Raw genomic sequence first — 14,392 nt, forward strand, 5'->3', positions numbered from 1 at the left:
CAATGCAAGAATTCTAGAGTAGTTGCAACCTCAAGTTTCCAATGGTTCACTGTTACTTCAGAGAGGTGGCATTTCCTGTTTTCTCAGGTTGTTAGAGGAAAACTGAGAATCTGAAAATCACAATAACCTTGCCATATAGTAAGTATATATTTGTGAATTATCTTTTGATTTTATTCCAAACTTTTGGTTTGTCAAACACTTATTGCTATTAATTTTGTAAGAAAGAAATTTAAGGTAGAATGATGGTTCAGTGGATAAAACATTTGCCACTCGAGTGAGAGGACCTGATTCTCATCCCTAGAACCCATGAAAAGCCAGACCCATACCACACCTTTATAACCCCAGCACTCCTGTGGTGATGTAGGAGGCAGAAGCAAGAGAATCCTCAGCTTACAGACCAGGTGTTGGGCATACAAATGCCTAACAAGAAACCCTGTCTCAGACAGTGAAAAGCAAGGGATGATACTTAAAGTTGTCCACAAGCATGCTGTGGTACACAGAGACCACACTCACACAAATACATGTATGCTGCATGTGTCATATATACATTAGAACTGGGGAGGGGGGAGAGATGACATCAGAGGTTATGAGTATTTGCTGCCCTTCCAAGCAACCAGGCTTTAGTTACCAGCACATACATGGCAGCTAACAACCATCCATTCCTCCAATTCCAGGGAATCCAGCATTCTCTTGTAGTCTCCAAGGATAGCCATTCATGTCATTTATAGACATATATTCAGGCATGACACTTGTCTTAGTTAAGGTTTTACTGCTGTGAAGTGACACCATGACCACAATAACTCTTATAAAGAAAAACACTTAATTAGAGCTAGCTTACAGTTTCAGAAGTTTAGTCTGTTATTATCCTGGTGGTATGCAGACAGACATGGTACTAGAGAAGGAGATGAGAGTTCTACATCTTCATCTGAAGGCAGCAGGAAGTGAATGAGTCATACTTCCTCCAACAAAGCCACACCTACTCCAACAAGACTACACCTCCTAAAAGTGGCATTCTCTATAGGCCTATTAGGGTCATCTTTACTCATAAACAAAATAAAACTTAAAGGTGAGAAAAATATGAATTTTAACTTCATGCTCAACCATCAAAGTTAGTGTAAAAGGTTAATAGCATGTTTGTCCTGCAACAAGATGACCTGAGTTTGACTCTCTAGGTCCCACATAAAAAGCTAGGCAGTGCCTGTAACCCCAGCATTAAGAGAGAGACAGACTCCCAGAGCTCAATAGCAAAGGTCTATATAACAAGGTTCCAATACAATGAGAGACCTTCTCTCAAGATAAGTCAGAGAAGGAGAGCAAGACACCTAAATTCCTACTGGGAACTCCTGATGCACACCCAGGGACCCCACAGCTAAAGAAACCAAAGCCCAGAGATCCAAACCAAGTTAGCCTCAGTCTTAATCATTACATATCCTGTGTCTCATACATGGAACCAAATGCATCCCACAGCAAAAAGGAGATTTTGTTGGAGATGAAACAATATGGCTTGACCTTGAAAGCTTCAATGAATAAACCCTGGGAACTGTATGTGATTTCCTCATTGGTTGCATGCAATCTCTATCCTCATAGGTAAAGACTGAAGGAAGGAAGTGAGACACTCCTGCATCCATTGCCTGTGTGGCAGCCTACACCCTCCCACAGTAAGCCCTAGCAAAAGCCCTAACTGTGATACCATGTCACTAGTTTGAAAGCACCTTACAAAAACCCTGGACAGGTTACTGCAATTGGGACACAACCCCTGACTTACCACCTAAAGGAGGGAACAAAACACTGGTCAAACTGTCACCACATGGATGTACTGTATATGTACTAGTGAATAAAAGAAACAAGTGAAGCTCTGAAATTCCTATTTCCCAACGTGCTCAATTTTCATTTTATTGCCACTAAAAGAATAAACCTACAATAAAGTCTGGGACAAAGGGGGCAGCAACCTTTGATTCCTTAGTGTACACTGTGCTATGGTTTGAATCTAAGATGCTTCCCCATGAGCTTAACATTTTTTCACCTGCTAGTGGTGACAGGGCAGGGGTTAGGGGGATGGAAACTTTAGGAGGTGAGGCTTCAATGTAGTAAGTCAGTCTCTGGTGATGTGTCATTGAAGGTTATACCTGCTCCCAAGTTCCTTCCTCACTTACTGCTTCCTGTCCACAAGGTGAGCCCTCTCCTACTCATGCTCCTGTTTCCATGATGTTGGACCTTACAAGGAGCCCAGAAAATGGAGCCAAGAGCCCATGAGCAAAATAAATCATTTCTCTTTTTGTTGTTTTATCAGAAATGGTGTTAGAGAAGTGCGAAAATAATAAGAGAGCATACTGTCAATGGCAAAAGTAACGGCATGTAGAATACAACACGATGAGGACTTGTGTAACACACATCTAACTCAACTCACATTTAAAAGTGAAAAAAAAAAAAAAAGCCAGAGAAAGATTTCTCAAGGAAAATAATGCCTGGGGATCAAACTCAGGACTTCAGGCTAGGTGACATGAGCGTGAAGTTGCTGAGTCACCTCATGCCCCACTTCTTGAGTGTCTTTGTCCATGTTCGTTTATATTGTTTAGAGATCTGGTAGCAACTTTTTGACTAAATTTATTTTGAGTAATTTTTTTCTTGCTCTTTTGTTTGTGAACAAATGCTCTATCACTGAGCTATACCCGTATCCTTGCCTTTTCATCTGTAACTTTTTTTTGACCTTCTGGTTATTCTTCAAAGAGTTTCCAAAGTTGGTAGATGAAACTTCATATTTACAAATTATTTTTACAAGTGTTGCATTTTTAAAATGGGATAATGAATATATAACAGATGAGCCTTCTCCTTAAGAGTGACAGGTAAACATATTTTGATATATGTGTGCAGATGGTCCCCTTAAGACTGTTCAATTTAGGGCTGGAGAGATGGCTCAGTGGTTAAAAACACTGTCTATTCTTTCAGAGGTCCTGAGTTCAATTCCCAACAACCACATGGTGGCTCACAACCATCTGCAATGGAATCTGATGCCCTCTTTCGGTGTGTCTGAAGACAGTGACAGTGTACTCACATAAAATAAATAAATACATAAATATTAAAAAAAAAAAGACTGTTCCATTTAAATACTGTCATCTTTAAAACAGTGGAAGACAATACACTCCAAAGAAGTTATACTTCAAATTTGAATTTTGTTCTCTTCAAAGGCTAAGAAGATGCAGTACAGTGCTATTTTGTGCCAATAGGTAGTTACAGCTCCCGCCACCATAGTATCACAAGGGTAAACAGCCCACACCATGCTATGGCCACTGTTGCTAAGCTTCATGCTCAGGTTAGGTGCAATAGCCAGACAGCATTTCAATTTATAACAAGTCTGTCAAGAGCTATTACATTCATTGTGGAATGAATTAACATGCAGTATTAGTTCGTATGGTTACCATGGGGGTGGGGGGGATGCTGTATACACTCAAAATTTCTCAAAAATATATGAGCTATAACTGGTATGTTATATACTACATCTCTTAAACTTAATCCAGGCTCACTTTTATGGTGTCTAATTACTTAAATTTACTAATTAGTGGTTCTTCTCCTGTTTGTTTAGTCAGTTATGATCAAGGCCTTGATATATAAACTATACTGATTTTGAAATTGCAAACTTTCTACCGCAGCTTCCCTCCCAAGTACTGATAACAGGCATGCACCACCCATTTTAATTTTTTCTTCATCTTTATTAACTTGGGTATTTCTTATTTACATTTCAATTGTTATTCCCTTTCCCAGTTTCCAGGCCAACATCCCCCTAACCCCTCTCCCTCCCATTCTCTATGGGCTTCCCCTCTCCATCCTCCCCCCATTACCGCCCTCCCCGCAACAATCACGTTCACTGGGGGTTCAGTCTTGGCAGGACCAAGGGCTTTCCCTTCCACTGGCGCTCTTACTAGGCTATTCATTGCTACCTATGAGGTTGGAGCCCAGGGTCAGTCCATGTATAGTCTTTGGGGAGTGGCTTAGTCCCTGGAAGCTCTGGTTGGTTGGCATTGTTGTTCATATGGGTCTCACATTTTAATTCTTTAAAATACTATTATTGTTCCTCTTTTTCTCTTTCCCTTTCCTTCATGTTTCAAATATTTCATGAACTTTATCCATTTATATTTACACACGGATCTACAGATTTACACTAACTTGGTAAATTCAAGTCAGTGCATTAGATACAGCTTTCTGAACAGTACCCTGCACTGTATAGGGGCCGGCAACCATTTCACTCTTCTGACTAGTTTCTACAGAAATCCTATCCTCCTCTTTAAGAGGGGATAGCCTGGCCAGCAGGCTCATTTGATCCTAAGTACTAGAGCATCACTCAGCTCACATTTGATTTTGGTATAGAGTACAAACTGTCTCAGACTACCGAAGAGCAAGCTCCAATTCTGTCTTCAGAGAGGAAGACAATAGTTATGTGGAATATGGAAGGTTTGAGGGTGTGTCTGTTACCACCACACATATGCTCCCAGGGTCCTGACTTCAGTTCTCCCTAATACCAGCACACTGACCCGCTGAAGTCTTTCAGAAACTGAACGCAGAGCTTTTACTGGTTTTCTATTGGCTTTCCCTACAACACTCAAGAGCTTACTTTCTTCACTTCCCATCTACTTTCAGAACTGTACTGAAAGCTCTCATCTCATGAAGCCTTCTCTGCTAGTCTCCTACCTCAGAGCTGAGCCCTTTCTCTTACTGCTGTATCTGTAGATGTTTCAGGACAATGCTGAACAGAACTTAGTGCATGCACTTCACCTGTCATCTTTAAAGAGGAGGCCCATTCACACCCTTCAACACTAAGAATAAAACACAACAAACAGCTGAATTAGCCTCTGAACCTCACTAGTCTTTCTTTTCTACATATAAAGTTGTGTCACTTTCAAATAGTATTTTTGTTCTTTCTCAATTGGCTAGAAAAGAATTTCAAAACAAAGAAAATATTTATTAAACTGTTTTATTCATCTTAGAAAAAGCATATTAAATAGTCTTATTTTGAAAGACCAATTGATCTTTATCAATTACTAAATACTAAAATAGTATCAGACATTTAATATAATCTCTCAAAACATTGGAGGAAATTTGTTTTACTGCATGGTAAAGTATATGTAAACATTTTGTATACTCCATATTTTCTCCTATCATTTGTATAATCTTTTTTAAAAACCATTTTACTGAGGTATAATTTATATATTATTAAATTCATCCATTTGAAATGTACAGTTTTGGTAAGTTACTTAGAGTTTTGGCAAGTTATTTAGAGTTTTAGTTTTAGTAAATTCATAGTTACAATCATGATTATACTCAATACTTAGCACACAGCCATCACCCCCAAAGCTTCCTTTGAGCCTGTATATTAGTCCAATTTTCATTACTATAAGGTAAAGTCTGGGCAGCTTTATAAAGGCAGGGGGGAGGGGTGGTTCTTATTTGTAGTTGGAAGGAGTAAGCCCATGTCTAGAGACAGCCTTCTTGTTGATAACCTCAAAGCAGCACAGAGCATCACATGGAAAGAAAGCAGGCTCATGTGTTATCCAAGTGTGGCTCTCCCTGTTCTTACAAAGTCACTAGGAGCCAAACATAGCCACTCCACCTGACTTTGTCTGATCCTAATAAAGTTCCCAAAGGTCCCACCTACAACAAACACAGTAGGATCACCTTCCCACTTTCCTAAGACTTCACAATTCAAATTAAATTTCAACACATGAAACCCTGTGAAGGAGGCTCAACAACAGCCTGTCTGCAGAAATCCCTGTTCCTAAGAGACATCAAAAGGCAACCACCGATCTGTTTTCTATCTTTGTACATTTCTAGAAATTTCCTATCCACAGAATTATGTAAAATTGCTCTCCTTGTATAAGTCCTTTCACTAGGCATATTATAGAGGTGTAATGCATCTGTTGATTCCGTTGTACAGAAAGAAGACACGGGATTAAGTATTCACCATTTGGGGTACATATGAACAGAACTGCTTGTTTTCATTTGCCTTGTAGGTACCCAGAAACACATAATCATGTGAAAAGCATGCATTTAATTTTTAATAAACCATCAAACAACTTTCAGCTTTCCATGCCAACCGATAGTTTCTGAATTCTCAGGTTTTTATACCTTTGCTTGCCAGAGTAGGTCTTTTTAATTTAGCTATTCTATTAGGGGTACAGTGGATCTTACTGAGGTTTTAATATGTACTTCCCTGATGAATAAGGTAAAGCATCTTTTCACGTCCCAACAGATTCATTTAGTCTTTGATAAAATGTCTGTTCAAGACTTTAACCATTATTTCAGTTATTTCTTAGTTCTTTGTATAAGTGATTTGAAATTTTCCAAAAATGTAGCTTTGCCTCTTCCCTCATATCTATTGAGATGGGGTCTTACTATGTTGTCCACTAGCCTCTAACTCCTAGGCATAAGCCATTCTTTTGCCTCCCAAGTAGCTGCGACTTAAACAACAAGTGTATGTGACAGCATCCTTTCTTTCACTAAATGATATGTTTCACTAAAAGCTTTTAATTTTTGTAAAACCCAGTGGATTGTTTTCTTTGTTACTAGGCCTGTGTATAGTGAGGTGCCACCAGCAGAATATGGAATAGGGAGAACAACTGCAAGAGCTTTCTTTCCTTCTCACCTTTTGTGTCCTAGCAATTGAACTCAGATTGTCAGGCAAAGCACCCGACTACCTGAGTCAGCTCCTGGACTCTTTAGGACTGTTGACGATATGCAAGGCCTCTCTAGGTAACCCTAGCTGGTCTTGAACTTACAATCCTCCTGCCTTGAGTGCTAGAATTTCAGGCATGCATCACTATATTTTTTTCTTTCATATGTGTTTATAAAAAGACTCTGCCAATTTAAAGGTGACAAGATTTCCTACAATTCCTCCTAAAAATTTATAGTTTAACCTCTTATTCTTAAATCTATAATCCACTTTTATATTATATAAAGTAAGAATAAAAGATCATTTTTATAGTTTATCCCCAACTGTTTTGGCACCATATACTGAAAAAGTCAGCAGTGTCCTAGTTAGCTTCCGTGTCAACTTGACACCTCAGTTGCCTAGAGTCCTCCGAGGAAGTCTCACCTGAAGGACTAGCCAGAGATCCTCAGCCCTGTCTTAACTGATGACTTATATGGAGGGTCCAGTCCACGCTAGGTTGTGGTGGGCCTGAAGCTTTGTAAGAGAGCTAGCTGCACACTATGACCCTGTGAGCAAGCCAGTGAGCGGAAAGCAGTGATACAGCTCCTGCCTTGTGTTCTTGTCCTGGTTTCCTTCAGTCGTGATCTCAAAGTGAAAGCCAAATAAACCTTCTCTCCTCCACATGTTGCTTTTGGTCAATGTTTTTATCACAAAAAAAAAAACAAAAAAAAAAAAAAAAAAACAAACTAAAATGATGAGCATCTTTGTTAAAAATCAATTTATAACAGAGCATAGTTAGCTTACACCTGTCCCATCATCACTGTCAAGGCTGAGGCAGGAGGATTATGAATTCAAAGACAGCTGAAACTACCTAAAAAGGCCTACCTAGGTTACATAATAAGACTCTTGTATCAAGAGATGAAAATCATATGGTGGTTCACAACCATCTGTAACTCCAGCTCCAAGGAAGCCAATGCTTTCTTCTGGCCTTCGTGGGTATCAGGCACACATGTAGTGTAAATACATACAAGTGGGCAAAACATCCACACATATAAATAAATAAATAAATAAATAAATAAATAAATAAATAAGCAAGCAAGCAAATAAATAAATCTAAGATTTTTTTAACAAAGAGGTAGGAATTTATTTCTATATTTTTCTTTTCTGTCCTATCAATTTATCAATCATGCCAATACAATATTATTTCCCTATTTTGTTTACTATAGATTCAAACTAAATTTTAACATCAAATTATATAAGTCTTCCAAATTTGACTTTTTGAAGTTTATTTTTAATATTCCACATTCTTTGCAATCCATATACATTTCAGAGCCAGCTCCTTAGTTTCTACCAAAAACAGGTGACTGGAATCTTGAAGGCATATTATTAAAATATACAGAGAAAAAAGGGATATTTTAACAATAATGAATCTTCTAGATCATGAATGAGCTCTGCTGCTCAATTTATCTGAACCCTCTCTAACATTTCAGATAAACAATGTATAGTTTTAGGATGTAAGCATTACATTTTCCATACAAAACTCATGCCTAAGTATTTTTTATCTTCTATTATATACTGATTAGAATTTTTTTTTTAAGCTTTACTTATCTGGGGCTGGATTTACTTAACTGGCTTAGCGGTTAAGAGCACTGACTGCTCTTCCAGAGGTCCTGAGTTTAATCCCCAGTAACCACATGGTGGCTCACAACCATCTGTATTGTAATAGGATCTGATGCCCTCTTCTGGTGTGTCTGAATTTACAGTGTACTCATATAAATAAAATAAATAAATAAATCTTTAAAAAAAAAGATTTACTTATTTGTATGTGTGTGAGTGTATGTGTCTGTGTACAAACCTACAGGCCAGAAGAGAGCATGAGATCTCCAGGGCTAGAGTTACAGGCATTGTTTGCTGGATATGTCATGGGAGTAGTAAGAATCAGAACTCCAGGTCTTCCCAAAGCAAACTTAACTGCCGAGTTCTCTCTCCAGCCCACTTCTTTGGCTTTTCTGATATAGGATCTTACTGTCGACAACACACTCATGGCAGTCTTCCTGCCTTTGCCTCTCAAATGCTGGGATATTTTCTTAATTTTGCTTGCACATTGTTATAGCTAATACTTGGAAACTTGAGTGATTCTTGTACACTGACCTTATATCCAAAGACCTTGCCAAACTTACCTGTTAGTAATTTTTTATAGGTTTCCTAGAATTTCCTAACTATGTGATTAGGTCAATAAAACAGACAATTTCCATTTCTTTCCTACTTGGTGTCTTTTCATTCTTTTCTTGCCTTATAGCACGGGCTAGGATCCATGATTACATAAATGTATGAAAATCGGTATTCTTGCTTTTTCCCTGACTATGGGGAGAGTGGTTTTTATCCATTAAGGGTGACATTTGTTGTAGGCTTTTTTCTAGCCTTTAGTAAGTTGAGGAAACTACTTTTAACCCTTATTTCATCATTACAATGCAAAGAATTTTGTCAAGTGTTTTTACTGTGTCTATTGAGATCACATGGTTTGATTCTTTATTCCATTAGATACATTAGTTTATTTCAAATGTTAAAGTCAATGTTGTACGGAAGTAAAGTATTGTACACCTTTAATCCAGAGCCTAGGAGGCAAAGGCAGGAGGATTACTGCAAATGTGAGGCCAGGCTGGTCAAATTATTGAGTTCCAGGCTAGTGAGACCTGTCTAAAACCCCACATAAAAGATAAAAGTACTTTCCTATATAAACAGTATTCAACCACAGTAGATAAACCATTGTTTGTTGCTAAAATGATGGTGTTAATACTTTGTTAAGAACTTTCATTCCTCTGTTCACAATTTGTTTTCCCACATCTAACTAGTTTAGGTGTCAAGGTAATCCTAGCCCTTGGGAGGCTGGGCAGTGGACACCAGCCTGCACCACTCATGCCACACAGCAACATCTCATCTCACATCCTTACACACAGAGTTCTTTCTCAGTTCTCTTCAGAACATAAGTTCTGAGTAAAACTCATTTACAGGTTGTGACTCCATCTACACACTCCACTGCAATCACACTGGGATACTTGCCTGCTCATTAAAAATAGTCTTATACTTCTGTTAACACTTCTCCCCTGTGTTCAACATCTTCCAAAATGTCTTAAACCAGCAAGTCAGTAGGAGTTTACCAAAGAGTTATTTCCATTTTTTCCATCCAAGATTAATGTATCATTTTTAAAGCTGTTTAAAATTTAGATTATTTTATGTGTCAAAAGAGGGTGTCAGATTAGATTGTGTTATGTGTTATGAGTGTTTTGTCTGCATGTGTGCACGTGTACCATGTAAATACTTCCATGCCCACAGAGGTCAAAAGAGATTGCCAGATCCCCTGGAACTGGAGTTACTGAGGGTGTGAGCTACCACATGGACACTAGGAACAGAACCCAATCCTCTGGAAGAGCATAAGTTAGGTGCTCTTAACTGTCTCTCCAGTGCCCTTTAAACATTTAAACTATACTTTTATAAATGCACTTTAAAAATTTTTTAACATTTCATTTATTATTTTTATTTTTGTTTGTTTGTTTAACCAAACTAAGTATCTTTTTGAAAACAATCTTAGTTTTCTCCCACTATCCTGAACATGAAGGCAGAAACTGCCTTTTTTCTTTTTCAGGACATTCTAAAAAAATTTAAGGTCTGTTTTTTCATATATTTTTTTACCATGTCTTTCCCCTAACTCTTCCCAGATCCTACCCCACCTACCAACGTAAAGTGTTTTTTACATTGGCCCCACTATTCCTGTGTCCCAACATTCTTAATATTTACTACTAGTGTGACACATTAGCTGTGACACTTCCACTAAATAAACACACTTTAAGGAGCGTTAGGTAATGACCCTAACAGAGAACAATGGAGGGGTCAATTCTGTGGAGCAACAACAGGCAAAGCAAGATGCTCTGGGAACAGACACAGGTAAGAATCCCTGCCTTTGAGCCCTAGGCATACACACGGGTCAACAAGGAACTCTGACAGAGTGCACTGCAAGGCATATGTTAAGAGGCATGGAAATGAGAGGTAAGAAAATCCAAAGGATGACAGGAGGTGTCTTATTCTGCAACAGGAAGTAAAATCCTTTGAAAGACTAGGAAACCAAAACCTGAACAAAACACATGCATCTTTAGGGATCACAAGGCTAGAGGTCACAAAACAATATCTAATTTCCCAATCCAGCCATTTCTATTACACTACTGATATGGCTTAGCAGCTCACAGAAGAATAAACAAGACCATTACAAAATGAAATCTGGAGGGGCTATTCACCTGAACCCCATCCTCAACTAATGAAAGGGAGGACTGTACAACATTGTAAAGGTAGTTGTGTCCTGTTTAGCTCAAACAACCTTTTATGTGACTGGCTTATAAAGAAATGTTTCCTGAGAATTGGTTAAATATCAAAGACATTTAGAGGTCTAATCTGATCAGTGTAACTTAGATAAGTAAAACACTTTTATGTTGTACTTACCCATGTTTTTAAAGTGTTGGAAAAGGTCTGCACCAAATCTTTTCAAGAGTCCTAATCTAAGAATGTACTGGTATTTAGAAATGATTTCCAAGGCAGAGATCCTAAATCTAAATTTACATTCTTTTCTTTGGGCTTTTCCTCAAGGCAACTCAGCAACTACTCAATAACCAATCTGCACGGACACCAGTGTTTCTCTTTCCCATATGGTGACTTAGATACTAAAACCTAACCCTCCCCTCCACTATTACAAATTAACCAACAGTTTTCAGTTATTTGGTTAACATAAAGAAACTGAAAATGGTACTCAGTCCCTTAAGTAACTGAAAAACTTGAAGACTTGCCTCTAAACCAGGAATTAAAAATATATATACTATATACTATATACATCTACATATGTGGGGAGCCAAGGGCTAGATGTAGGTCAAATATAAATTTTATTTGGCTTGCATAGTGGCAATGATGATTATGAGGAGAAGGAGGAGGACAAAGAAGACAAAGAAGAAAAAGAGAGGAAGAGGATTGCTACCCCCTTAAAAATGTGGCTATTTCTTTGTCAAATGTGTTTATTTTCAGCTTCTCTCCAATAAAGGTCTGGCAATACTGGATCTGAATTGTCATACGGTAAAAAACTCACCAGAAATAAGAAGCCACCCCCATTTCTCTGGGGCATTTGCTGCTGCGTTCACACACATATCAACTGTTCTCTATCACTACTCATGCACTGCTGGCTTCCTTATAAAACTCGAAGGGTAAAAGAATGCATACTTGGTGGACAGATGCATATTTTAAAGAAGTATGATCCTCTCTTCTCTTTAAAGCAGTAACAAAGCTAGAATCAAAGAAATCAATTTACCTTAATCTGAGTCTGTTCGATTGACTTTTCCCATATCTGCTGATCATATGCTCCAATCTGAAATAAGGAGGCTTTTTAAATGATGCAAAGGCAATCTTTTTCTCTAAGTCAAACTTCGCAAAGCCATGAATGAATTAAATATGGTATCTGGAAAGTGGGTTTCTATCATAGTAAGTTAATACTCCCCGGGGACATTTCAAAAAAAAAAAACAAAAAACAAAAAACCTCAATCTAAAAAGTAAAAAAAGCAACACTCCAAATATTTTACACTGAAGATCGCCTAAAATTCCACTCCCTAAAGAAAACATCCACAGGAATATCAGAGAGGAATAAGAGATAAGGAACAGCTCAATCAGACAATAGTAGCAATCTGAGCCATGCAGATAAGGATTTCATTCTTGTCTTTATTTTAAAAAAAAGTGAAAAGACTGATAATTTGCAAAGCAAAGCATTGTAGTAGTTCGTGTATGCTGCCTAGAGAAAGGTGACTTACATACAGCTCACTTCCTGGAACCTAAAACTGGGATTATAATGACTTTGCACATCATTTTTTACAGTTATGTTGAGATATTATATAATACCATGTGATATTACCAAACTTAAGGAAAGTTGACAATACTATTTAAGGGAGTTTTCTGCAGGAAGTATGGTTTACAAATAAAAACTACTGTTGTTACCTTCTTCTGATACCATGATATAGCATCTCTCTCATTTGAGGCCATCTGTGTCTCCAGCCAGAGAGTGAGATCTCACTGAAAACGAAGGAAATGTGTCGATAAGTCCGGTTGTTTCAGGTCATTGTCCCGTTAGGGTTTTGGCTTAAAATCTGCTTCTCTCGTCCTCTCCATGAACTGCTCTTTCTCGGGGTGTTCACCAGGAAGAGGTGGGGGGAGGGGGAAAATGGGCGCAGCAGCAACCGAGAAGCCTCTGCACCATCCAGCACAAGTGTGGGTGCGGGGACACCAAGTACCCGAGCTAGCCTCCCGCTCCCTCCGCCTCCCTGCGGCCGGCTCACCTGGTGCCCGCTGCCAGGCAGGCTGCCGGCCGGGCCCCCGCTCCTCAGTGACCCCCGCCGGACCGAGAGGCCGGGGGCGAGGCGGCGGGCCGGGCAGGCCGCATCTTCCCCCAGAGGCCCGGCCGCCGGCGGGGCCGTTACCATGGAGACCGCGGCGGCCGGCCCAGCCCCGAAGGCAGCCGGCCGCCCTGCGCCCGCAGGGCGCAGTCACAGACGCCGGACCTAGGCGGCCACAGAACGGGCCATGAGAGAAGCCAGGAGCCAACTGGGAAATGAGCAGAAGGAAGCGGGAAAGGTGCCTTCGCCAGCCACCTCGACACCCGCAAGGGCTGGGGGCCCGGCTGGAAGCCGGCAGACAGCCCCGGGCAGGCAGCGGCGCGCGTCGTCCGTGAGGGACGAGCGGCGGCTCCACAAGCTCTTGACGCGACCAGCCGCTTCCGCCTTCCGGCTCCGCCCCTGGTCGCCTTCCCGCCGCTCTGGCTGCCAGGAGGCAGAAGCTGACAGTCGCCTCGCGGTAACCCTCGACGCTTAACGGAAAGTCACCTCAGAAACGACCCTCCCAGTACCCGTCGATTCCCGGGAGGCCGGTCTCGATGTTCCAGAGGTTCCTGTGCGGGTCTGTAGCATTTAGCGTGGTGTTTACTTCATATTCTTGTCTCCTTTGGGTGGACGAGCTCACAAACTAGTGCGGGGTACGAGCCTTCCGCACGAGTTCTCCGTTCTTGTTGGATGGACAAATATTGGTGAATTTGCGCGGCCTGGAACGTGAACAGGCGGGCTGTGGCCTAGCGGTTCCTCCCTCAGCTCTCAGCAGCTCTGAGACAAAGGCTTTCTGCTGCCCACACAAGACTATGGGGATGCACAGAGCTCGGACCGCACTGCGACTTCCCCCAAATCGGAGAAAATGGCTGTTTTTAGTGATTCAAAGAGAGGTCTGGAGTAAGAGCAACTGCACTCTAACGTAAATATATAAATGTATACCCACAGGGTTTCTAAACTGTTCTTCATACACCCTTAGTGTGTGCACCCTTAGTGGCTTGTTTCCAAGGGCCACTGTCTTCAACTTACTTAGAGCTTTAAGTCCTTTCTGTCCTAGACACTAAGCATTTAGTTTATGTAAGCTAAAAATGGATGCTATCACTTAGGCAGTCCCCGGCTTATAGGCATTTTTATAAGCCATTAAAACCCCGTCAAATGAAACTTGTCCATACTGTAACACATTGACTAAGATGTAACACCCATAGGAATAATTTTTTTTTAAATTACTTCACCCATATATCGGCAATGGTCCCCACTGCTTTTACCTCTTAACTGTTAAGAGTTAAACAAAAAGCTGTTATGACAGTGCAGGGCTGGAGAGATGGCTCAGCCTTTAAAGGCTAGGCTCACAACC

General features: G+C 40.2%; 1 protein-coding gene across 4 annotated transcripts in view; it reads right to left on the reverse strand.

Moving 5' to 3' along the window:
* Phtf1 (putative homeodomain transcription factor 1) overlaps positions 1–13,398 on the reverse strand; it is a 38,838-nt gene extending 25,440 nt beyond the window's left edge. For 2 of the 4 annotated variants that reach the window (XM_032897590.1, XM_032897588.1), the window contains exons 1-3: positions 13,000–13,398; positions 12,662–12,736; positions 11,985–12,041 (exon numbers count right to left, since the gene is read on the reverse strand). In XM_032897590.1, the coding sequence (XP_032753481.1) occupies positions 11,985–12,041; positions 12,662–12,706 (102 nt within the window). In that variant the 5' untranslated portion in view covers positions 12,707–12,736; positions 13,000–13,398. Of the gene's footprint in view, positions 1–11,984; positions 12,042–12,661; positions 12,737–12,999 lie in introns of those variants that run through there. The other 2 variants (XM_032897589.1, XM_032897591.1) reach the window with 2 other exon arrangements.
* Between the last annotated feature and the right edge of the window lie 994 nt (positions 13,399–14,392).

The sequence above is a fragment of the Rattus rattus genome, chromosome 3, assembly GCF_011064425.1.
Source record: "Rattus rattus isolate New Zealand chromosome 3, Rrattus_CSIRO_v1, whole genome shotgun sequence".
NCBI lineage: Eukaryota > Metazoa > Chordata > Mammalia > Rodentia > Muridae > Rattus > Rattus rattus.